This window comes from Amblyomma maculatum, chromosome 7 (genome assembly GCF_055883805.1).
Source record: "Amblyomma maculatum isolate TAMU_Amacu chromosome 7, ASM5588380v1, whole genome shotgun sequence".
In the NCBI taxonomy this organism is placed as follows: Eukaryota; Metazoa; Arthropoda; class Arachnida; order Ixodida; family Ixodidae; genus Amblyomma; species Amblyomma maculatum.
Window position 1 is genome coordinate 27,077,731 of NC_139350.1, and position 23,556 is coordinate 27,101,286.

At 43.6% G+C, this 23,556-nt stretch overlaps 1 protein-coding gene across 2 annotated transcripts in view; it reads right to left on the reverse strand.

Annotated features, from left to right (window-relative positions):
• Window positions 1-23,556, reverse strand: part of Cad86C (Cadherin 86C) — a 120,354-nt gene that overhangs the window by 45,666 nt on the left and 51,132 nt on the right. For both annotated transcript variants that reach the window (XR_014708672.1, XM_084608959.1), the window contains exons 2-11: window positions 19,764-19,822; window positions 19,369-19,437; window positions 16,909-17,054; window positions 15,581-15,625; window positions 15,054-15,146; window positions 8,959-9,042; window positions 8,214-8,339; window positions 4,037-4,177; window positions 1,740-1,818; window positions 237-358 (exon numbers count right to left, since the gene is read on the reverse strand). Coding sequence is in view for 1 of the 2 variants with exons in the window: in XM_084608959.1 (XP_084465085.1) it covers window positions 237-358; window positions 1,740-1,818; window positions 4,037-4,177; window positions 8,214-8,339; window positions 8,959-9,042; window positions 15,054-15,146; window positions 15,581-15,625; window positions 16,909-17,054; window positions 19,369-19,437; window positions 19,764-19,809 (951 nt within the window). In the remaining variant the exon portion in view is untranslated. The remainder of the gene's footprint in view (window positions 1-236; window positions 359-1,739; window positions 1,819-4,036; window positions 4,178-8,213; window positions 8,340-8,958; window positions 9,043-15,053; window positions 15,147-15,580; window positions 15,626-16,908; window positions 17,055-19,368; window positions 19,438-19,763; window positions 19,823-23,556) is intronic.

The window sequence follows — 23,556 nt, forward strand, 5'->3', positions numbered from 1 at the left end:
GGCACTCCTCTCCACCAGCGCCATCAATAGGGCGTGCCGTGAACCCATATGGCACAACCGGCGCTCTCCCTCGAGTCCGGCCGTGGCCCAACCAGCGCTGGCACAACCGACGGCTGGTCTCGAGGGTGAACGCACTCACCCCGAGACCAGCTGTAGAGCAACTATGTTAATAGCGTCGCGTGTGTCTCGTGCTGCGAAGTTTTCCAAATATACCTTTATGGTGAAACATGACCTACCACGACTTTGAGAATATACACCGCAGTGCCTCCGTATTTGTCAGCCAGCTCCGATATTGGCCTCGTCGTCTTCACCTCGCCCGACTGTGGGTTGACCGTGAAGTGGCTTGACCAAGGGTTCTCTGCGTCCGAGAGCGGCGAAAGATGCGGCATCATGTAAATTTCATCACATCCGAACATTGACATGGTCACCCTAGTAAAACTTGCAAGCCATTGTTCAGCGAGTGCACTGTGGAGGCAAAGAGCAAAGATAAATACACACGTGAAATAATCGGGGCACACGATTCGCAAGAAAGCAGCTGATTGCGTTAGTACTCCATCGATTAGTCTGTCGGATAAAGAAATCGCGCTTCTCGATCGAAATAGCATGTGCATGCGATGAGCGTCGTCTCTCTTTCTTTGTTTTTTGATGCACTATCTTCTGTATATATGTATGCATCTGCACCATCAATAAAAAGTAGTTGCAAGTTAGCCCTGTATCCTGTGTGTCTCTCACGTCCCTGTCTCCCTTTTTGCGCTTCAGGCTTCGCCAAAAATGTGCAAAATCAATCAACTAGCCCAAGAAACAACTTTACTGTAAGGTAGGGCTTAGACGACAATGACATCCCAAACAAATACCATCCATATACAAAACCTTATTAATTGTCATTGTCACGATATACTGCATCCATTCGCACCAATATGATTTGGTTTGCCCATGTGAACAAGCCTTACAAAGACCTGCACATTCTGTGAAAAAAAAAAAGATGGAGACACTTAAGCTCCACCTTTAAGGTTACGACGCGGTGGCGTAAGCTGCCACCTCACTCATCAAGCTCCGCTTTAACTAACCCGTATGAACGCGCCCGTGTGGCCTGTGTGGGTACGGGAATGCAAGTCCTTGCAGGATTCTTTTGATGTCACCCTCTCATATGGAAGGAGAGCCCCGAGTTGGGAGTCTCTGCCAAACGTAATGTCAGGCAAACATACGCTCATTCAGGGATCGTCCATGTCAGCTGTCAGCTACCGCTTGCCAGCGCCATGCTGGTGATTTTTCGCTCACAACGGCGACGCCAACGCCGTATTTAGGGTGAACGGGGCCTTTAACGCTATTGCATTAATGCAGCTCACAACATTGTTGATTGCCAAAGCACCTGTCAAGCTCGTCAGCTGTTCTCTTCAGTTAAATATGTCAGCGCGGATAGACGAAACACACAATGAACGTGCCATGTCAATCACAGTGCGTTCTGACAAAGCGCATGGGGAGTAAAAACCTGAATGCTGAAACTATCAAGCAGAATTTCACCCTTAAGTTAGCTCCTAAGTTTCTTTGTATGCATGTTTGCTCGTTTGTTTGTTTGCTTCAGAAGTGCTTCTGACGCGGGGGGTCACATAGGCTTATTTCGTTTCATAACTAATCTATTTCACTGTGATATGGAAAATGCTCAACTGGTCCCAATGAAAAGACCCCTATGAAACGAGACGTTTTATTTCTGTCTAACGTCGTTTCGCTCTGCTGCATACCTTTGTCGAGACGATAGGTGAGGTTTCTAGGATTCCCGTAGTCACCGTCTTCGGCTGTAAGGTTCAGAACACTTGTACCCTGCGTATAAAGAAGAGACAATATTCATTCCGGGTAAAAAATACATACATCACAAGACAAATGATGAGATTTGTTACGGTACGGCAATGATACGGTGCGATTTGGTGTGCTATATGGATTTTCCCATTTAAAACGCGTACATGGGTCTTCTTGATATGCCGTAGCGGACGGCGCCGGATTGATTTCGACCACCTGGGTGTCTTCGATGCTTACTGAGGTCGCGTAGCACGCGAGCGCGTTTATGTTTTGCCTCTATCGAAATGCGGCAGCCACAGCCTGTGATTTGATGGTTGGTTAGTGGTTTGTGGGGTTTAATGTCCCAAAGCGACTCAGGCTATGAGAGACGCCGTAGTTAAGGGCTCCGGAAATTTCGACCACCTGGGGTTCTTTAACGTGCACTGACATCGCACAGCACACGGGCGCCTTGCTTTTCGCCTCCATCGAAAAGCGACCGCCGAGGCTGGGATTCGATCCCGCGTTCTTGGGAACAGTAGTCGAGTGCCCTAACAATGCACCACCCCGGCGGGGTGCCTGTGGTTTGAATCGGCTACATTTTGAAGGGAGGTAAGGAAAGAATGCCTTAAAAGGAAATGATCGAACTTGTTCCGTACGAAGGCAAAAAAATAAAAACTATTTCAAACTGAATTATCCCTGGCGTTGCGCCATCGCCTCAAGTAGTCTCTTTTGGACCTAATAGCAGCAAAATAACATGATTGTTTGACGAAAAATGTGCCCATAATGGGAGGGGGGTAGAAGGGAGGGCGGAGGGGGAGGAGATCGTGTCACTGAAGTAAAAAAAACGAGTTCTTTACCGCTCAGTTTCCAATTAATGAAAATTATTTCCTTTTTAAAAAAGGCAAATATTGGACTCCATATTCGGATCGCTGTAGTCTTCGCACAGACCTTATTCGTACGCTTTGTTGATCCTAAGGTAGTCATAGCTGTCGCGAATAAGAAGATAATTCCGTTCGAGAGTTGAATAGCTCTAGTCTTGTTCCCGTCTGAGCCATCGCCAGGAAAGATAACCTCCTGCATCACAGCCAAGACGCTGGCCATTCACTGGCCCTTTCGAATAGAGAGAAGTCGAATCGAGAGAGAAGAGTGAGAAGTCAATTACCGATTTTCTGGCCCCGAGAAGTCAAGTTTAGAGCTCGATTGCTGATTTCCAGCGTCGCTCTGATCTTTTTTAATCAACTTATCTCTACGAATTTAAATCATCGCGATTTTTGTCAATCCATAGCTGCTCTGACAACGCTGCAACCGGGCTCCGAAAATATCTCTGTTTAGAAGTTGGGAGTGTGGATTCAGATCCGACCTCCTAGTGAGGTGGTACCATGCAGTGAATTTAGGGGTGTTTAGCTAACCTATATTTTTCTGGCCAGCATCCTTTGGCCATGTTTCATTGGCTGAATTAGAAACGCGCACTAGATTTTGTTCTCTCCCGACTGTATAAAGAAGCTACATACAACTACCATGTGTCTCCGTAAGATAAGCAGCACTGTTTATCTCGAGCCTTTGTGACTTGTTGCTTCGTAATTTGAGTGCCCATGAAGCAAGGCGCCGGAGTTTCGATCGTCTACGTCAGAGGCGTTAGCAATAGCGGACGGAACACGCGATTCTCGACCGAGTGAAAAGAATAAGTTTAAATGGCAGCTCATGAGCGCCGTTTTCAGTGCGAACGCGGCTTGCAAAGCTATAGCCACTGCATCTTCCCGTTGTATGCAGCAACGTCTACTCTCTTCGTAAAAATGGGAACCGGTTCCCCAGTGTCCCATGCTTCTTGTTGACAACAGGAATTAGCGAAGTGAAGGATTCCTGACCCCTCTGTAGGCCCGCTGCTGCCTCTGAGCTTGACTGTCTGACTGCTTGAAACATTCACCCGATATTTCAAGCCTGTAACGAAGCCGGTGAAAAATAGACTACAAACGCTGTCGCGTGTGCACCAACACATAGTTCAAACACTGCGTCGATGATCCCGGAGCCTGATGCGTTATGGAAAGAGCTGTCATGAAAATCTGCTCGATTTTTTTTTTTTTTTTTACAAATAGCCGAAAGCTCCATTCCTGAAATTGCACCCCGCGCTAAAAGATTGCGTTAACACCCGTGTCAGAAAATTTCACTAACTCAAACGTGCCGACCATGTACCCTTGATATTTTCTTGCTTAGAATTCATAGCTTAGCATTGCGTATTGTAAATGGATGATTGAGCGTTACCCACAGGGGGCGCAGAGTCCGAGACCGTGACCATGGGCGGCACGTTCTGGAATCGAGGTGGCGTGTCCGGAACGTCCTGCGCCACCACAGCCAGGGACAGCACGGCTACGTTGCGTGTGTCGTAGCGCTCGTCCGTCCACGCATTCTGCACAAGCATGCCGCATTCATACACACTACGGGGAACTACTCTCACCAGAAAGGAACGGAAGAGCAACAGTTCGTTCAATGATTCTTGCTAATGTTGCTGAAATTACAGTCGACATTTCAAGTGCCATCACATGGATACCTATTTATGACACGGGTTAAGATGCAGTATTAAATAGCCGCGTTGCAAGAAACACACAATCACCATCTTTTGTCCAAATTGTCAACAAACAGCCCAAAGTTAACGCTAGAAATGATTAGCCGCACAGTTTTTAACCTGTTTTCGAAACACACGTGACATTTATTTAATAATGCGAAAAAAGTATAGACCCCATAAATTCCATTGGCGACCGTTCTAGTTGGAACCGAGAGATGGTCCAAAAAAGATGGCTAACCACGCCATCGTCAGATCATCAGGCAGCGCCAACTGCAGGCACACGTGATGCGCCAAGGCCAAGCGTGCGAGGAGCAGATCGCGTCGCGTTTGGGGATCTACAGCAGCGGCAAGGACCTTTCAATGGCAAGTGCGCTGCGTAGATGAAAGGCCGCGGAGGCAGAGTGTCGTCATCAAGGCAACGAGGGCGCGACCAAAAAGCGTATTCCGCCGAGATAGAAGGCGGAGCTTCCTCCATGAGGCGAAGCGTCCATATCTGCTGGGGGTGCCGGGGTGCACCGTCAGCACTTACTCGCAATACGCAGATGTGGGCGACTCAGGCAAACCGAAGTACGAGGCTCACCGTACGCAGAGAGCTACGCTTGGTGCTTTCAAGATATTCTACGTATTTTTCAGCCTCCCAGCGAGGTGCTAGACGTTCCAGTCTAAAATGCACCGGACAAAACGTAGTCTCGTAACTGCTGCAACGCGAGGCGTCAAGACAACCTCGATGTGCGGCAACGTGAAGCGGAGGCTATGCGACAAAAACGACAGCAGGACGCAGAGGTCGCGGCAACAAGAAAAGCGAGACAGATGCAAAGCGACCGTGCAGCGAACAAAACCAAGCCCTCGCAGGAGGAGACGCGGCGGCCGTGCGGCATAAGTGGTGAGAGCAGACCGAAGCCGAAGTGCGCGCCCAGGTCCCCTACATCGCGGGATCTTTAATGAATGCAACACGGCCTCGCAAAGAAGTAATGTTTTCGCATTCCCACAGGTCTAGATTGTCTCTACCATTATTTTCTTTTGTTTCCGGATAGTGTAGACCTATGCGTTTTTCCCCAACAGGAGTGAAATAAAGCTGAATATTACAATACTCGTCAATGAGAAATTCGGGCGCAGCTCTTCAGGTACTAAGAATTTCGATACTCAATTTATGTGTTAAGCAGCTAATTGAAAGGGAAATGAGGGTCTCCTATGAAAAATGAATGAAGGAAGTGAACACTCAGCGAGGCCAAGGAAAACGTAGAGGATATTTTTTTTTTTTTGCTCTTTACCTGAGCTAGTACTGTGATCATTATAGGCAGAAAGGCAAAACAAATCAGAAGGAAAAATAAGACGCCACTAGTGGGAAGCGAACCCGCAGGCTCTGAATATCACGTCCAGTGGGTGCCCTCCCTTATCAATTTATCAATGGCTGTTCAACCTTCCATTTCCTTGGGTATGTTTGAGCTAACTTTGAGAGCTTTCCCGAGCGCCACCTTTTTCCATAGCGGTGGAAGATAACCAATGCATATATATAGTATAAACTGGTTGTATAGAATTTCAATTTTTTAGCACTTCTTCCATGATTGTTACAATAGAGACATAAAGATCCCGGCACATGTGGGCAGAGACCTTGAGAGCCATCTGGACGAGGGGCCGAGGGGCACGCTTATCTTCTGCGCAAGCATATTTTACCGAACAAATATTTGGAGTACACTTAAGGTCCGCCTTTTAAGCGCATATGACCCCTATTACTTTGTTATTTGTTCTAATCCTGCCATTATGCAGGATGTAGAGGTAACCGGAAAGGTGCGGTGTAGTGACCACAGGACGGTAAGGTCCAAAATTAACGTAAGTTTGAAGAGGGAACGCAACAGATTAGTAAGGGGGTATTCCATTAACGATTAATGGTAGGGGGAAGATAGAAAAATAGAACGAGAGCAGTTAGGGTAAGGGTTGAAGCGGGAGTTGAATCTGCGATTTGCTGTTGACATTTCCTTGCTAAGTAACTCAGGGGATGAATTTCAAATGATTATTGATAACCGAAGCAGGAAAAGCAGAAAGGAAGGCATAATAATAAATAGGGAGAAGAATTAAGTAATGTTCAATAGCTTCAAGAAGGAACAGCAGTTTACAATAGGTAGCGACGAGCTGGAAGTGGTAGGCGAATATGTATATTTAGGACAGGTAGTAACCGCAGATCCAGACCATGAGAGGAAAATAACCAGAATAATAAGCTTAGCATGGAGTGCAGTTAGCAAGTACTCGTGGTTTATGACTAGCAGCTTACCGGTATCGCTCAAGAGGAAAGTTTAGAACAGTTGTATCTTACCTATAGTCACATATGGGGCTGAAACTTGGAAGCTAACGAAAAGGGTTGTACTTATGTTGAGGACAACGCAGACCGCTATGGAACGGAAAATGGTAGGTGTAACGTTAAGACGTGGGAAGGCTGCAGAGTGGGTCAGAGAAATAACTCGAGTTAAGGACATTCTAGTCGAAATGAATAAGAAACGGGCCCAGGCAGAGCATGTAGTAAAAAAAAAAGAGATTAACCGATGATCGCTAAGGGTAAAAAATTGTATCTCCAATGGAAGGAAAGCGTAGCAGGGGCAGCATTAAGTGAGGTTGACTGATGAGGTTAAGAAGCTCGCAGAACTAAATTGGATGCAGCTAGCACGAGACCAGGTTAGTCGAAATAATATGGGGGAGGCCTTCATCCTGCAGTGGGCATAATCCGGCTGATGATGCTGATGCTGATGTTGATTTACCTCTTTCCCGACCGCGCCTATTGAGCATCTTTTGCCCACTAACGATGACTTCGCGCGCACATTTTGAACCTTTTCGCGTTGCTCACGGACACGCTTTGCCATCTAGCATACAGTCAGGTAACTGAAGCTTAAATTTTTCTGCTGTTTAAATTTTTTTCCGCGAGGTAGCTATTTTTTAACGCGCTCCGAGCACGCGGCAGCGTTGAAGTCACATGCGAAAATGGCGGCATCCGCATCGACGACGCTCGCTTCGAAACGTCACAACTCTGACGATTCCACACTCTCTACGACCAATTTTATCGATAACGAAAGCAGCAGCGACTCTGAAGATGCTGCCTTATCGTCAGAATTCAGTTCCGACCTTGATGACGATCGAAACCAGCCCGGAGCATCGGCGGCCACACTTTATTGTCCTGTTTTGCATGCGTCTGGGACCGCTCTGGATGCTTTCTTTGTGTTGGTGTCAATTATCTCATTCCCAGGATGGCAACATCATTTGAGCACGATATCTTGCCTCCCTCAAAACAGGGAGTGGCGTTCTGCCCAAGAAGGGAACCGGGCATCTATTCCGGCATGGCGCTCTGCAGCGGCTCTCGTTGATTGCTCATTATGCATCAAGAGCACTAATAAATACTGAAAATTTATTTTTACACATGGAGTGGCCAATATAATGCTCTGTATTTTGTATACCTCTAAATAATTTTAAAATTTTTGTCGTTTCATACACAACGGCATTTCGTCAAGCTTTGTTAAACTTTTTTCTAAAATCTGGTTTTTGGGAAATTGTGTGTTACAACCCACAACCTCATATTGAAAGTTTTATGCCTAAAACGCCAATCTATCTAGCTTTCTTTTTGCGCATTGCATAAAATTTTAGACAAGATAGTTTTTACAGAAAAAGAATCTACTGAAACCTACAGAAAACTGCATGTCGCCCACTGTAGGGAAAGAGTTAAGAGCATCTCGCGACTGCGATTATGAACTCAATCTGCGGTTCTTCTTTTAGGTCCACGTTCGTGCGCGTGTATTTTGGAACTCGCTTAATCACTACTTGCTTAATTAGTGCCTCTATCACCTTCCACACACTAATTAGCTGTCCTAGCTACCCCATTATAAAATGGAAGCCTTACCAGTGCGAGGACGTCCAGCTCATACACCTTGCGGGTTTCATAGTCCAGAAGCTCGATTAGTTGGATCACTGCCTTGCTTGTGCCACGTGGTCCGAATTCGTAGCGAATCTTGAACTTGTCTGAGCCCTGCGTTGAGAAACGAAAGTCCAATAATAATGCTTTTGACCCGAGTGTAGGACGCAGAAACTGAAAAATGGTGTAAAAGTGACTGAAACAAAATTAAGTGAAAAAGGAAGAAAATAAAGGCTCTCATAGGAGGGTAATATGCGAATATACTTCAATAAAGTGGCCAGCATTCCACGTTGCAAACAATTTTTTAAAATACATTTTCATGCATATGTGGCTGTTGGATTGTATAGGCAGTTGAATGATATCGTACTTATATAGAAACAAACTCTTGAAGTTAATTCCTCGCTGAGTGCTGTCTCTAAAACAATGTGTGATAGCGAGAAGTGTGGCTGAATGCACTCACCAATTAAGGTATACATTCATGTTCTTGAACACTAAGTATGGGGTAGTTCTGCAGATGTGAGTATATTTAGCAATGAGACCTATGTTCATTTATGGGACTCGTACTTTTTCCTGCTCTGAACTTTTGATGATATGCGGTTAAGTACAGGAGGCGATCATTGCACGGGTAAACAGTGCACGAAAGTATGGATGCTTTTTATGGTGATGTCATTTATATTTATTTCTTCCTGAAATAGCACAATCAATAGACATAAAACAAAACACGGTGGCGCACCCTGAGTTCAAAGGTGACTGGTAAGTTGCTATTTTCCCTCTCCCTTGCTGTCACGTATCCGATGCTGCTGTTGACCTTGGTGTTCTGCAAAGAAATGCACCATCGAAAGAAGGTTTTAATATTTTGACAGCGTTAGACTTCCCGTTTGAAGAGAAACAGGGGGTAGTGAGATGATGATTACATTTTCTGAAATGTTTTGCGACATCACAGATCATGCCAAAAGTGTATTGTAACCTTTAAGGAAGGAAATAAAATACTTTCGCTGAACAAAAAAATTAGTAATAGAAAACAGGGATCACAGTTCGGTTTCGTGTGTCGCAAAAGAAAGTGCGCTACCTGATGACGGTGTATTCACATGCGTGCAGCGGCAATAAAGGCAGGCAATGTAGTTGCAAAAACAATAAATATCACTAGGGTTATGACTGTGGATCGGTTTCGTCGGGCCTTTGAACGCGCCAAAGATGTTATCGGGTAAGATAAGAGGCTCCAATGACGATAGTGAATGGATTACTAAAGTGAATCGCTAAGAAACGCCACGCAGAGTGATTCGCACAGGCTACTGGGTTGAGTTCTCATAGCAGTGCCGAACAGTCCACAGACGACAATACTGAATCAAGATTAAGACCATTGGCACTGGCAATACCGCTGTTCGCCTGGAGCGATACCAGTAGGCACGATGATAGGGAGGTTATCGATGTAGGTATCACTGCATGCTTGGCACAACTATAGCCAGACTTGAACGTGAAATAACGAGTTAGAGAAAGAATCTAGCGCATTACATCTAATGCAGAAATGTTAGATAGCGGTACACGATGGTGAATCGGTAACGCTATAAACTTCGATTTTCTGGGCGTATTTTAGTCACAACCGCTTTGCAGCATCGACTTCAGGCAGAATTCATCGATTTTCATACATTACTATGACCCCTTTTCAGCCTTAATTGTTCTTTTTCAATGTTTTATAAGAACTTACCTGCTTTGAAATGCCTGATCGATATCGGCGCGGGGCGTTATGCGAGAGGAGCCAGCATCCGCAAAACCGAGAACGAAAAAAAGCTTGATTCCCACTAGCCCGCTCATAAAAATGAGTCATGAAGCATGCGTGGTTAAAAAAGTGAGCGCTGGTTCGCGTTAGAAGTCAAAAATTATAACGAATAGGTCTACTTCTTACCACTATTTTTACGATTTCAATAATGCAACGATTGTTTAGGCTTCATTCTTTCCATTTACCTGAACTGCGAATCACTGGTGCCCCGGTATTACCTGAAAGGCCCGGCCAGGATGACGAGTAGAGAAGTGCAGTGAAAAGGATGATTTGCAGCAGTGGTTGCGGTCATCGAATCTACCGCTAAGCATCTTTTACTGTTCACCCAGGTTTCCAAGCCCCTGCACGTCCCAAGTACCTGTACTTCATTCCGTTTTCCTGCAAGTTGGTCTGCGCCCCGCCACGTGTCAACGAGCGCGTACTGAATAGTCATCTTCGAGACGTCACCTTCCGGAATTGTGCCTTCGCTGAAGCGCCTGCGCGAACTTCCTGCTTGCAGCCTTAAAAGCCATCGCCTCTTGTACCCCAGCTTCATTGCAGCAGTGGTTGCGGTCATCGAATCTACCGCTAAGCATCTTTTACTGTTCACCCAGGTTTCCAAGCCCCTGCACGTCCCAAGTACCTGTACTTCATTCCGTTTTCCTGCAAGTTGGTCTGCGCCCCGCCACGTGTCAAAGAGCGCGTACTGAATAGTCATCTTCGAGACGTCACCTTCCGGAATTGTGCCTTCGCTGAAGCGCCTGCGCGAACTTCCTGCTTGCAGCCTTAAAAGCCATCGCCTCTTGTACCCCAGCTTCATTGCAGCAGTGGTTGCGGTCATCGAATCTACCGCTAAGCATCTTTTACTGTTCACCCAGGTTGGTGCCTTTACTCTCTTGTTCTTTAGTCAACCTAGACTTGCAACCACTGCTGCTGCTAACTCTGTTTGCGTCGCTGTGTACTTTATGCACCTTTTTTCACGATGCCAACCAATGCCGAACTAGCAAAAAAAATAGAGAACTTGGAAGCTATGTTTGAGGCCAGGATGAGTGAACTAGTTAATCAACTGGTTGCAAAGGTAACTATTAAGCTTCAGGAATCTGGAGTTGACATGAGTGGATTGAATAAGGAAGTTTCTAACATGGATTCTAGCCTCGCGCTCTTGAATGATATGGTGGAAAAAGTTCAGGACACTCAAGCTGAACTTCGGGCTGCTAACAAAGCTCTCAAACTCGAAAACGAAATGCTTAAAAATCGCATCGCTAATCAAGATCAGTATTCCAGAATCAATAACATAGAAATCAAAGGTGTCCCGTGCACACAGGGCGAAGACTGCGCTACAATTGTGGCGACAATTGGAGAGATAATTAGCTGCCCTGTTGACACTTCTGACTTGGATATCGTTCACCGGGTCCCTGCACAGTCAGGACAGAACATTATTGCTAGATTCATTTCCCGCTCCAAAAGAAATGACTTCTTGGAAAGGGCTCGCAAGGCACGGCTTGACACTGGTAGCATTGGTTTCTCAGGGGAAGTAAAGGATCCAATATACGTAAATGACCACCTCACCATGGAAAACAAAAAACTTCTCACTAAGGCACGCGCACTCAAGAAAGAAAAGGGATGGCTGTATCTCTGGACGAAAAACTGTCAAATTTTGGCACGTAAGTCAGAGAATAGCCATGTCTTCCGTATTAAATCCGAGTCCGATCTGTCGATCTTCACCTAAGATTGTGTACTTTTTTTCTGCCCATCTCGTTCATTAGGATGGCCTCGTACTTCACGCCTTCAAACCTAAAATCTTACCTTTCCCCTTCTTGTAGATCTTTAATTCATTTTAATGCACGAAGTCTAAGAAAACATTCGGACGACATTGCTAACTTTTTATCAGCTACTCAACACCAGTTCTCCGTTATCTGCGTCAGCGAGACTTGGCTGTCCGAAACTGATAAAGAACTATACTCGTTACCTTCTTACAGCGCAGAATACTGCCATCGTAACGACAACGCTCATGGTGGCACAGCAATCTTTATTTCCTCTAGCTATCATTATCGCCGCCGACTTGATCTAGCTCTTGCAGTGATAAACTGTGAATCTGTATGGATTGAACCGGATGAATCTTTCTTTTCACGAGATAAAAAAAATTTAATCATTGGTTGCGTATACCGATCACCCTCATCTCCTGTCAAAGATTTCTGTTCAGCTTTACACTCAGTCTTAAGCGCGTTATCTATGGAACGCAAAAATGTAATTATAATGGGTGACATCAACATTAACACATTAGACCCCAACTGCCCTTCACATAAAGATTACTTGGATGTTTTAAACATTCATGGTTTTGAAAATCTTATTACCATTCCGACTCGCGTTTCGGCGAGTGGTTCAAGCTCACTTATAGATCACGCCTTATCCAACCTAATAACCGCCCCCGACGCAGGTGTCATAGAGGCTGATTTAACTGATCACTGCCCTATTTTCATTCAGCTGGATAACTATGTTACCCAGGCTAGGCATACACTCCGCATTAAAAAAACACTGAGTGCTGCATTATTCCTTGAACGGATTGCCAGTGTTGACTGGTCAGTAATCAAGGCCATTGAAGACGCTGATAATGCATTTAACCAGTTCTTTCTTAATATCTCTAATGCTGTTAATCAAAGCTCCACTGTATCTACGCGCAATAAAAAATATTCAGCTCCGATTAATCCCTGGATGTCTTCCAGCCTATTAAACAGTTTAAGGAAAAAAGATAACCTCTACAAAAAGAGCAAAAAACAACCATTCAACTTGAGACTTCTAGCACGCTATAAGAATTATTCTAATTTATTAAGCATGCTCCTCACAACAGCTAAGAAAAAATACTATGAAAGAGAGTTAAATCTAGCCGGAAATGACGTTAACAAGAAGTGGAAAATTATTAAAGCATTCCTAAATAGAACCACCACAAAAGTTCCCATATCTGCAATTTCTTCAGGCGAGATAACATTTAGCAACCCGGTAGACATTGCTGAAGCGTTTAGTGACTCATTTGATTTACCATCAGGTAATTCTAACATTGCTATAAGTTATACATTACATCGATCTCCCCATAGCATTTTCCTTTTTCCTGTGTCACCTGACGAGATCTGCAAAATAATACACAATCTGAAGGACACCAGTCCAGGTCTGGATAATATACATTCTTCTCACATAAAGATGATTGCTCATCTCATTTGCGATGTCCTCGCTCACATTATTAACCTGGTGTTCAAATCCGGAATTTTTTCCTACTGCGCTGAAAAAGACTAAGCTCATTCCTATCTTCAAAAAGGGAGATAAGCATAACATTTCAAATTACCGCCCTATAGCTATTCTGTCATTTTTCAGTAAAATCATCGAAAAAGCCATTGTTGTCCGACTAAATAGCTATTTATCGAAATTTGACATTCTCTCGCCTAACCAATTTGGTTTTAGATTAGGATTCTCTACTGAATTAGCTGTGATCGCTCTCACTGATCAAATTAAATCCGTCATTGATGCGGGTAACATCGCTGGTGCATTATTCATCGATCTCTCCAAAGCATTTGATTCCCTTAACCATACTATTTTATTCAATAAGCTTGACGCTATCGGAATAACTGGGCCTGCCCTTACTCTAATCAAAAGCTATTTATTCGAAAGAAAACAAGCGGTATTCATATCGGAGACATATTCAAAATACAAGACCACAAACATTGGAGTTCCGCAAGGTTCACTTCTTGGTCCTCTCTTATTTTTATTGTACATTAATGACCTCCCTGTGCGCCTTAATAATTCTAACTGTTTTCTTTATGCAGATGACACCACCATCTTAACATCGGGTTCACACATAAACACTGTGGTTGAAAAACTGAATGCTGATGCAGACACTGTATTAAGCTGGTGCCGGGATAATATGCTGTCCATTAATGCATCCAAATCTAGTTTTATAGTTTTCAGCTCATCTCATAAAATTATCTGCGAAACCCCGTTTGTTAACATCGGCTCTAATTCTATCTTTGCTTCTGATCATGTGTCATTTTTAGGTGTGGAACTTGATAAACATCTAAAATTTCGGACTCACATCACATCTATTTCTCGTAAAATGGCTTATGGCATTAGAGTGCTAATTAAAGTTCGGCCGTATTTTGATATTCCCACGCTCATTTCTCTATATTACTCGTTCATCCACACTCACATCCAGTACTGCATTTCATCTTGGGGAAACACGTACCCTTCGCACTTATCTTCCCTGCAAATTATCCAAAATCAAGCTATACGCATTATTACTTGTAGTCACCGATCAGAAAATGCCCTTCGTTTGCTCCAATCACACAATATTCTTTCTGTAATGAAAATAATCGACTACAGTTTATGTATCCTAATGTACAAATCTGTTAGAGAGCTACTTCCATTCTCACTAACCACCAATGATCAAATTCCGCGTCGTACGGACACACGTTTCGCCATCAACAACAACTTCTTGCTACCTAAACCAAACACTAATTATGGGAAACAATCAGTCCGATTCTCTGCTACCACTCTTTGGAATTCATTACCTACAACTATCAAACAATCATTAACTATTTTTGCCTTTAAATCCGCTCTTCGTCAGTTTTTGTTATCACACTTATCGTAATTTTCAAGGTAATCTGTTCATGTGTTATCCTTTATATCTTTTTTATGAATTGTTTCCTATGTTTTCTTTATGTGATTAGGTATTTATTCTTTGTTATTACATCAATAGCGTCTGTACTAATTCATGTTTCATTCGCCCCAACCCACTGATGCGAAATATTGTATAATTTCTGCAACTGCTCAATATGTATTTCTTTTCAATAATCATCATAGGAGGTCCCGTTCCGCAGTCCTTGACTTTGGGACCTCCTTCTGTATTCATGTTTTGTTAACCTTTGAAATACAATAAACTTCAAACTTCAAACTTCAAATTATCTGGGCCTAAATAATGCCGCGATTGGCGTACATGTGATCACTGCGTCTCTCGATGAGTGGGACAGAGAAGTGTAGATTGAGTGGTTTGGTGTGAACATCCGCGCGCTGAAACATTGGCTCACCTCCGGAACTCGCAGGAGCGTGCTGTAATCCACAAAAGGATGGGGAAGGCCGGTCCCATTGGTCACAATAATTGTTGATTCTACTTCGGTTGTCTGCGAACGCGAATAATAGAAAACGGTTTTCAAATGAAGGCATTACTAAGAATGCGCTTCCCTTTTAAAGTGCTTGCAAAAGTGAGGCTGCTAAACAGTCCAGATAAATTTTGCATTCTTCAGCGATTGACGAGTTCACAGTAACGCGAACAAATTTTAACTGTGGAGGCAGGATACGAGAAATTAGGTGCGAAAAAACAGCCGCGAGAAAGTACTGTCATGTTTTTCCGTACCATGTTCTCGCTCGTTAGCGTTAATAAACATTTGGTACTAACGAACTGCTGCTCTGTAAAGCAATCGTCACATGGTTGTTAAACACCAGTAAGTTAACAGTGCAAGGTAAGAGTTTGAGTGGGGTTAACCTGTAGTTCAGTTCTACACTGAAGTGTATTCGTGCTGGATTTATTCGGCAAATAGAAAGCAGCACTACTCACCTCGGCACCATCTGTGACGAACAGTTGTATTGTGTATTCTTCCTCCTGCACAATGCGATCAAGCAGGGGAAGCACAGTAAAACCTAAGTCAGGCTGGAACAGGAAACTATTCTGTATACTTACTTTATATGAAATCTTAATTTTTCTCAGCACGAATGTCATGGTCGCCGGATAATCGTAACATTTAGTCATAAGGAAATACCCACTATGTCCATCCTTCCTTTGTAAACATTCATCACAACATTTAGAAAACAACAATACAAAACAGAGTCGCCACTGAACGCTGTTGCTTGCATGTCCCGCGTGGATATCGCAATGTGTTTCGAAAACAAATAAGACCAAATGATGTTCCGAAAGATGCTGACAATGCCAGCACTCTAGCTGTAGAGCGGATATGGTGAATGCTCGTTGGTTCCAATCTCGTTCCTCAAGCAGGCTTTCAGTGTACCGCAGCTTTACTCACAGAAAGAAGGACGAGAACTCGGTTGTGAATGTGTCTGTGGGTGCATTAGTCAACGTGACCAAAGTGCAAAGGGGCGCGCCCGCAAAGCGGAGCAATCGCGCACGCTTTTTAGATAGTGCACAGGACGCGTACACACTAGGTGTAACTGTTCTTGCTCTCTGATCAGTATCGCTCATCACTACGCCACGCTTACGATCGTTGATCACGCGATATTGACGGTATTTAATATCGCATTCGATGACGAAGTTTTACCTGATGTCGTTTTGAAAGCTGTGCTGAAAAATGTTTCTGTTCCTGATCCGCAGTACAGATACAGCGCACCTTTTTGTATTCTAAGATGGCTTATGACTGATAACTGGCTGAGCGTTCAGGAGGATACCCCTAGGTAGAGTATATTTCTATAAATAATGAATATACGTTAGGATTTAACTAAGCTCAGCCATTCAGCAACAAAAAAAAAAACTGTAAAGTTTCGACAGGAACTTCGCAGTTGAAGAAACATTCACCCTGATCCGTGGTCCGAGCCAGTTGTGATCAATTCATTATTGCCCTGTCATATGCTAACCGTCATGGCTAGCTTCATTTGCAGAACAACCGTGTAAATGAGCCAGTGGTTCCAGGTTTGAATACCGGACCAGAACAAAGTTTTCTTCGACTGGGAAGTTCCGGTAGGACCTGTATAGCTTTTTCTTGCAGACGTATAGTGCGTTTGAGCGGGTGCTCACGAAAAATCATTCCGGTAATATGATCGAGAATTATGACTCTCCGTAGAATTATGCATGCAGAAGCGAAATCAAGGTGAGAGATGAACGTACAGTTTTCTCAAATTCAGAGAGGAAAGAACAAAGGTCGGTGCTCTGCGTACCGTGAGTGTTTTCTTGAGGATCACGTCCGCCTGGCTAAACTGCACAGACCGGAACTGGAACAGTGCCTTGCCGACAGCATCTTGAGCACCGAACGTGAGCACATCCGAGTCGGCGTCGGACCCTTTTAGCCGGTACACGATTGTGCCTGCGCATTTATGAAGGGGAGGTCAGATGGAGAATAAACTTCTCAGTGAGTGAAGCGAAGGGGTAGCCACTTATGTGTGGCCCATTATTATGTATAACGCATGAATGCGCCATCCACATTGTCGACTTACCGAACAACCAGCAATAGAAGTTTGCCTTGGAGCCAAACGGCAATTTCGTGTTTATCGTCACTTTCATATCACTGGCTCGCACTCCAAGTGTAGCGATAATTTTGGGACGCGACTATGACTGCAGAAATAACGAGAATATTTCAAAGTTGTTGTTTTTTGAAGCCAAATAAGGGGGGTTTCTTAGCGGTGTTTCTACTCGAAAAAAAAAATTGTTTTTTGCATATAGGCCTCAAGAATTAAACTTCTTTTTAGGCCTAATCAATGCCGGCTTTCCACGAAGCTTATACAGAACATTTTATTCAGCGCAGACAGCGGCAAAACAGCGACAGGAATGCATTTATCAGGCAAGAAAGTGTCGCCCACACTTTCAGCCGAAAAAAATGGATATTTAAGTTTGCTGCTATAAATACTTACAGAGCTTCTAATAAGTGACTGGAGCCTATACTCTTAATCGATTACACGAAACACCGAGAAAACTCTTTCAACACTTTCGGTGCGTTCTGGATCAATAGGCACGCTCAGTTTACGAGAATAATGAGAGCCTGCACCCTCCCCATGTAGAGAGGCCATTACAGCCCACGACCGACGAAATCTGCGCTTCCTGACTAACAGGTATAAGTGCCAGAGGTGGAGCTTATATGCGAGCACGATGTCTGAGAATCTCTGAATTTCAACGCTCTCAGCCCTGAATTCGTGATGTGCGGGTATTTTTGTCTGCTGTTCCCTGCCTTGAATATATAATAAAGGTCTCTGACTACGGGACCTCCTTGTGTATAGCATATTTATGCTTTGTAGTATTTGTTAATTAATACACCTGATGTTGATTGCGGTTGCGAATGTACGTTGTTGGCTCTGAGTTGCTATTCCATACGTCAGGCAGCCACAGGCATTAAAGTGCTCAGCGACAAAAAAGTATCTCATTTTCTTTTAGAGTGTTTGAGGAAGGCAGAAAAAGAAACATTGTTACGTTGCGTGAAGCTATGATCATAAATATTAAAGAAACCGACTTTGGAGTTCCATGCTATCATGCCGGTTTCTGTAGCGGATTGTAAGGAGCTGGGATCATGAAATGTGAAAAATGGATGCTTAGCATGCACAATATATATACAGTGGAAATAAAAAACTGATTGAAATCTGAAACAGATTCCCTAGACTGCAACGCTGAGGGATTCAATAATCGACTGAGAGCATATTTTTGCTCAGTAATACGGATCGGATTACGGGTAAAGCTAAAAAAAAAATAAGAACAACATATGCTTACTATAACGAAGCATTTCTATCGCATCCAATGAAATCAATATTAACAAGAAGTATGATTTAGTTTATTTTCTGCTTAAAATTTAGAACTCCAGCATGTAACATACCGAAAAAAGTGCAGACGTTCATCATGTTTGTTCTGTTGTCGCTGCGTGCGCACACGATATTATTAGCTTTAGTCGTTGGTATTTATATTCACGTATTCTGTTTTAACTCTGGTTCTACTGAAAAATAATTGATACCTGTGACGTAAACTATCTCATTACATAGAGGACACACACACATAAACACACACAAAAAGTGCGCATGCCCTTTAGTTCTTGACGCGTAGAATAGCTGAACTATAGAACATTATCTTCACCGGAAAAAGAAATCGGATTGAATTATTTGCCGAACTGAGAAGCTTCTCAAACAATAATTTAGTTGCTACATTTTATTCATCGAAGTAGAGTACAATATGATTACTAAGTATATAGCCTAAATCAAGGAAAAACGAGAAAAATAAAAAGACAACCGTGACTGCTACCCTTAGGCCTGGTGGTTCAGTGATTAGCGCTTTCTTTTGTTAAATACAATTAGTGTGATGGAACCTAGGCTGCTTTAATGTGGAAACCACCATGTGCAGTGAGAATTCAGTAAATATTAAAGGATCTCAGGTGGTAGAAATTAAACCGAAGCCCTATAGAGCAGTGTTTTTTACCGCGCACATGCAACTTTGCGCCATTAAATCCGTGCTTTAACGTGCCTCACCAGAAGTAATTGTTTTCCATCTACCTTTATACAACTCATCAGTTTTCACAAAGATTAATAGAAATACTGTGTCCACAGATAAGACGCAGCCGTCATTTCGTGGCGTAATGGCGTTGTAAGAGCTTGCTTCAGAAGGCACAGATAGAGAAATTTGCGCTCAAAACCCTGTACGCTTACCTACGGGTGTCTCCTTGGGAAGCTTGAGAACTCTCATGTTGTGTGAGTAGTCAATGTTGGGAGCATTGCCTGAAAATGACAGAGCGAGAGATACATCATGTACAATTGTCAACCTTAAAGTGCTTTGAAGCGGTTCCAACGTTTTCTTTAAATATGCAAATACATTCAACTCTCCATCGAATTTTCGCTTCATTTTTTCCTGTTAGAAAGTCATTATCATTTAGGCAGTTAGCCATGTTCTGTCCAAAGTTACCATACTGTGGTCACCAAGATAAACATTTGTATTTCATATTCTCAAAGGCTTTGAAATTTGCGACATATTATTCGTCCGTGTGGGACAACACAAGCTAGTGAGTCGCATGAAACAGCCGCAGTGCAGCTGAAACGAGACCCACCTTCTACATTTCCAACGTCTAGAAGTAGAAGCATGCAGAGCCACATGGCAGCCGTACATCTGCAAATGAAAAGAGGGTGGAAGGGAGAAAGAGAAGCGGAGCCCCCTTCTTACGTGTTCTCTTAGTGTACATCATGCTTTTATTTTCGCTTGCGGATCAACTGCTGCATTCCGAGCCATTCTGCGATATCCAGTTTAAGTATTTCCTTGCCCACTTGAGTGCTAACACAGTTCTAGTTTTGCTTTCAGTAATGCACACAGGATACAGTGTAGGCTGTACAAAGACTTTCCAGAATAAAGGATGCTCGCTTTAGCTAATATATCGGGCTGTAAAACTAGTGAAAAAAGAAAGTAATTATTTCAGTGCAGAACCAACCAACCAACATTGTTTTTTGAAAGTGGCCGCAATGAGAATAATGCAAATTAAGTATAAGGTATCTCGTTTAAACTCGACAGCGTGCCTTAATTCCAGCCACAGATTTGACGCAACAGGCTTGTGGCACTTCAGTGAGAGAGAAATAAAAAGCATGTTTTGTGCGCTTTGTACATATTGTACGTTTTGTACGATTCAATTCCACGAATGCATGCGTACAGGGGTGTTTTTCGCAGCCTGCGAAGCTGTTTCTGCTTTCGCGGCTGGTCGAAGTTCTCGCCGATTGCTCGTGAATACATTCGCACTGCAGGTGATCGGCTACTGCAGAGGAAGGTTGCGTCTATGGCGAAGGCATTAGCCTTCCAGGTAAAAGGTTTCCATGGATCAGCTGACCCGAGTTAGTGCGCAGAGACAGCCGACTAACTTTACCTTAGACTATACTTCCCTCCCCGATCAATGGGCGGAAGGAACCCGGAGAGACTAATTTCACTCTTCTAGAGCTACAAATGAAATCTCGAGATTTTGTCGTCTTGTTGACCGGGTAATGCTGGTGAAACCCCGTCAACTGAAAACTTGCAAGGACGGTAGAACGAGCTCATTGGTAATTTATATATATCAGCGTCCGCCTCGCATTCGAGAGGTACCAGGTTAGATCCCTGGTGCCTCCGGGTGCCCACTGGTTTTTCAATAGGCAGAAGATTTCCTCTAGCCTGCATGGTGCACGGCTCTTCTGGGTTGAAATTTATTTTATTTTTTTATTTATTTGGTAGCTGCATCATGGGTAGGCATTACAGCAGGGGGGACACTTTTATATTTATAAAAAAAAAAAAAGAAAGAACGCACTTATCGCGTAAAAAAGTCTTCCTTTGATAAAATAATAACATGTGGCGTCAAAACATCCCATTCACGAACTGTTATCAGAAAACACGAATAAAAGAGTATGTCACTTCTAAACGAAAATTCAAAATTTTTAAATTGTGCTTCCCATGCTTCGAAACGGCGGCTTCAGCTATTTTGTTTCATCAATACCGGTTTTGGAATAATAAGTATTGTTCCAAACGTTTAAACTCACATTTCGTTTTTTGAGTTTCGAGGTCAGGCCACTGAAGATTGTTTTTACTTTCTGACATACTTAGTGCTCTATCATAATTACCAAGGACAAAACGGACTGCTCTATTCTGAATTTTTCAAGTTTATCAATAAGTTCTTAAATATATGGGTCCCAGAACACTGACGCGTATACGGGTACCATTCGGATTCTAGTAAAACACAACTTTTCTTTTAGATGCTTTGGGAAACGGCTGAAATTTCTTAACAAACCTAACATACTAGCAGCTTTCTTCACGATGTAGCTATAACATGCTTTGACCACCTCAGGTCAGCAGTAAGATAAACGCCTAGGTATTTATAATTCTGCTATTTGTTCAAGGCTACATAGTCGATAGTGTATACATAGGACGGGTAGGAGCGCTTCCTCGAAAAGGTGACGTGTACACATTTTTTAGCGTTCAAAGTCATGTCCCACCTAGCAGACCACACAGCAAACTTATCTAAGTCATCTTGCAGGCTTTGCGCATTGTGTGGACTATCTATAACTCTGTAAATCACGCAGTCATCTGAGAACATTCTGAACGAAGAAGAAACATCAGCATCAGCATTAATATCATTTATGTATAACAGAAAAAAAAAGAAGCAGCCCCAGAACAGTGGCCTGGCGGATGCCCGAAATGACAGGACCATAGTTCGAAGAGCGACCACCAACAACTAAACACTGCTGTCGTAGCGACAGGTACTCAGAAATCCACAAGTTGACCCTTTCATTCAAATTATAGCTGCGTAATTTCGAAACAAGGAGGTCATCTGCAACAACATCAAATGCCTTCTGCAAGTCCGGAAAAACGCAATCAATAACCTTCTGTTTATCAATAGCAACTCCTAGATCATGTGTAAACTAAACCAGCTGTGTAGAGCAAGACCTACCGTGACGAAAACCATGCTGAGCGGGGTTAAGTAAATTATGTTTGACAAGGTGCAACATGATGCCGGTGTAAATTACATGCTCCATTGTTTTGCAGTCTATACTTGTTAGAGACGCTGGCATATAAGTTTCAACCATATTTCTCGGTCCACTTTTGTGGATGGGCACAAGGCGAGTCAATTTCCTGTCTGTTGGCAGAGTCGCTTCGAGCAAACTTTTTTCAAATAAACGAGTAAAATACAATGACAGAGCTTAAAAAAAACGTCATTGACAAAAAACAAAAACATAAAAGGGGCCACATATGAGCTTCTGCTACGCGAGGCGGATTGTCTGATGGCGGAACGAATCAAATGCCTATCAGAGTAACGTTTTGTGACCGCTGCTGCCATCCTATCTCTGTTGTCCTATCTTTCTCCGGCCCTGTCTTAAGCGCGTGCTGCTTTTTTTTTCGTTGGAGACACCGTCATTATCACTTTTCACTTCGCTCTTAAACTAGGCGGTATAGTTTCGTCAGGCATGCCCAGCGTTCCTGCTCCACGTAGCCACCATTGCCTCTGAAAGTGGCTGTGATACTTGTCCAGTGAGTTATGTTCGTTGAAATACTCATGGCAGCTGACAGGCCCGTGCATACTTTCTTCTTTCTTCGTGCAGGAACATACTGCTACTTGAGCTCCTATTAGGCACATTGCGCATTTTACGTTACACATCTCTTTCCCCCGTACACCCAAAAAACAACATAAAGACGCGTAGAAGAACGCTGACAACAAGAAATACAACAGGTTCGTGGCTAGGGTATAGCGAGAATTTTTGAGCGCTCTTTGTGGTGCGATAGCAAGGACATTTTCACGCATATGTCACTTTTTTTTTCGCGCAAAGCGAGACAGCCGAGAGGGAATGCTCACTTCCACTAGGACTACAGTAGTGCTGGAAAGTGAACATCTTTCGGAATGTCCCTCACAAAAGTTATTGGTAACTTGCTCGTCTGCTTAAACACGCTGGCGTGCATGTACGCACATTCCTCTGCTCTCCACATGCTCTTTTTCTCGCGGTAGCCAGCCCCCCCCCCCCCCCCCCCCCCCCCAGGCAGTTGTCGGGTGGGCGATCAGAAATAACGGTAAAAGAAAAGAGAAGATTCAAATGCATTCCTACATTAAAAATTGATGCCAGTGCATCTACTCCGCCCGCGGCCACTGGTTGCAATGTTTAATGGTCCCTGCACAGCAGAGGGAGAATACAAGCAGCGAAATTTTTATTGTTTTAATGAATACCCCAATGTGGAGTAGATTCTTACTTAGGGAATATTTACTCCTTAGCATCCACCCCAGCGTAGCCGTATGGCTGCGCTGGAGTGGATTCTAATGCGTTATTACTCCCTTATTACAACGAGGTAGATGTCATATACCCATGTCAGTCTTGGTGTCTATCAATCGTTCGCACTGTCCT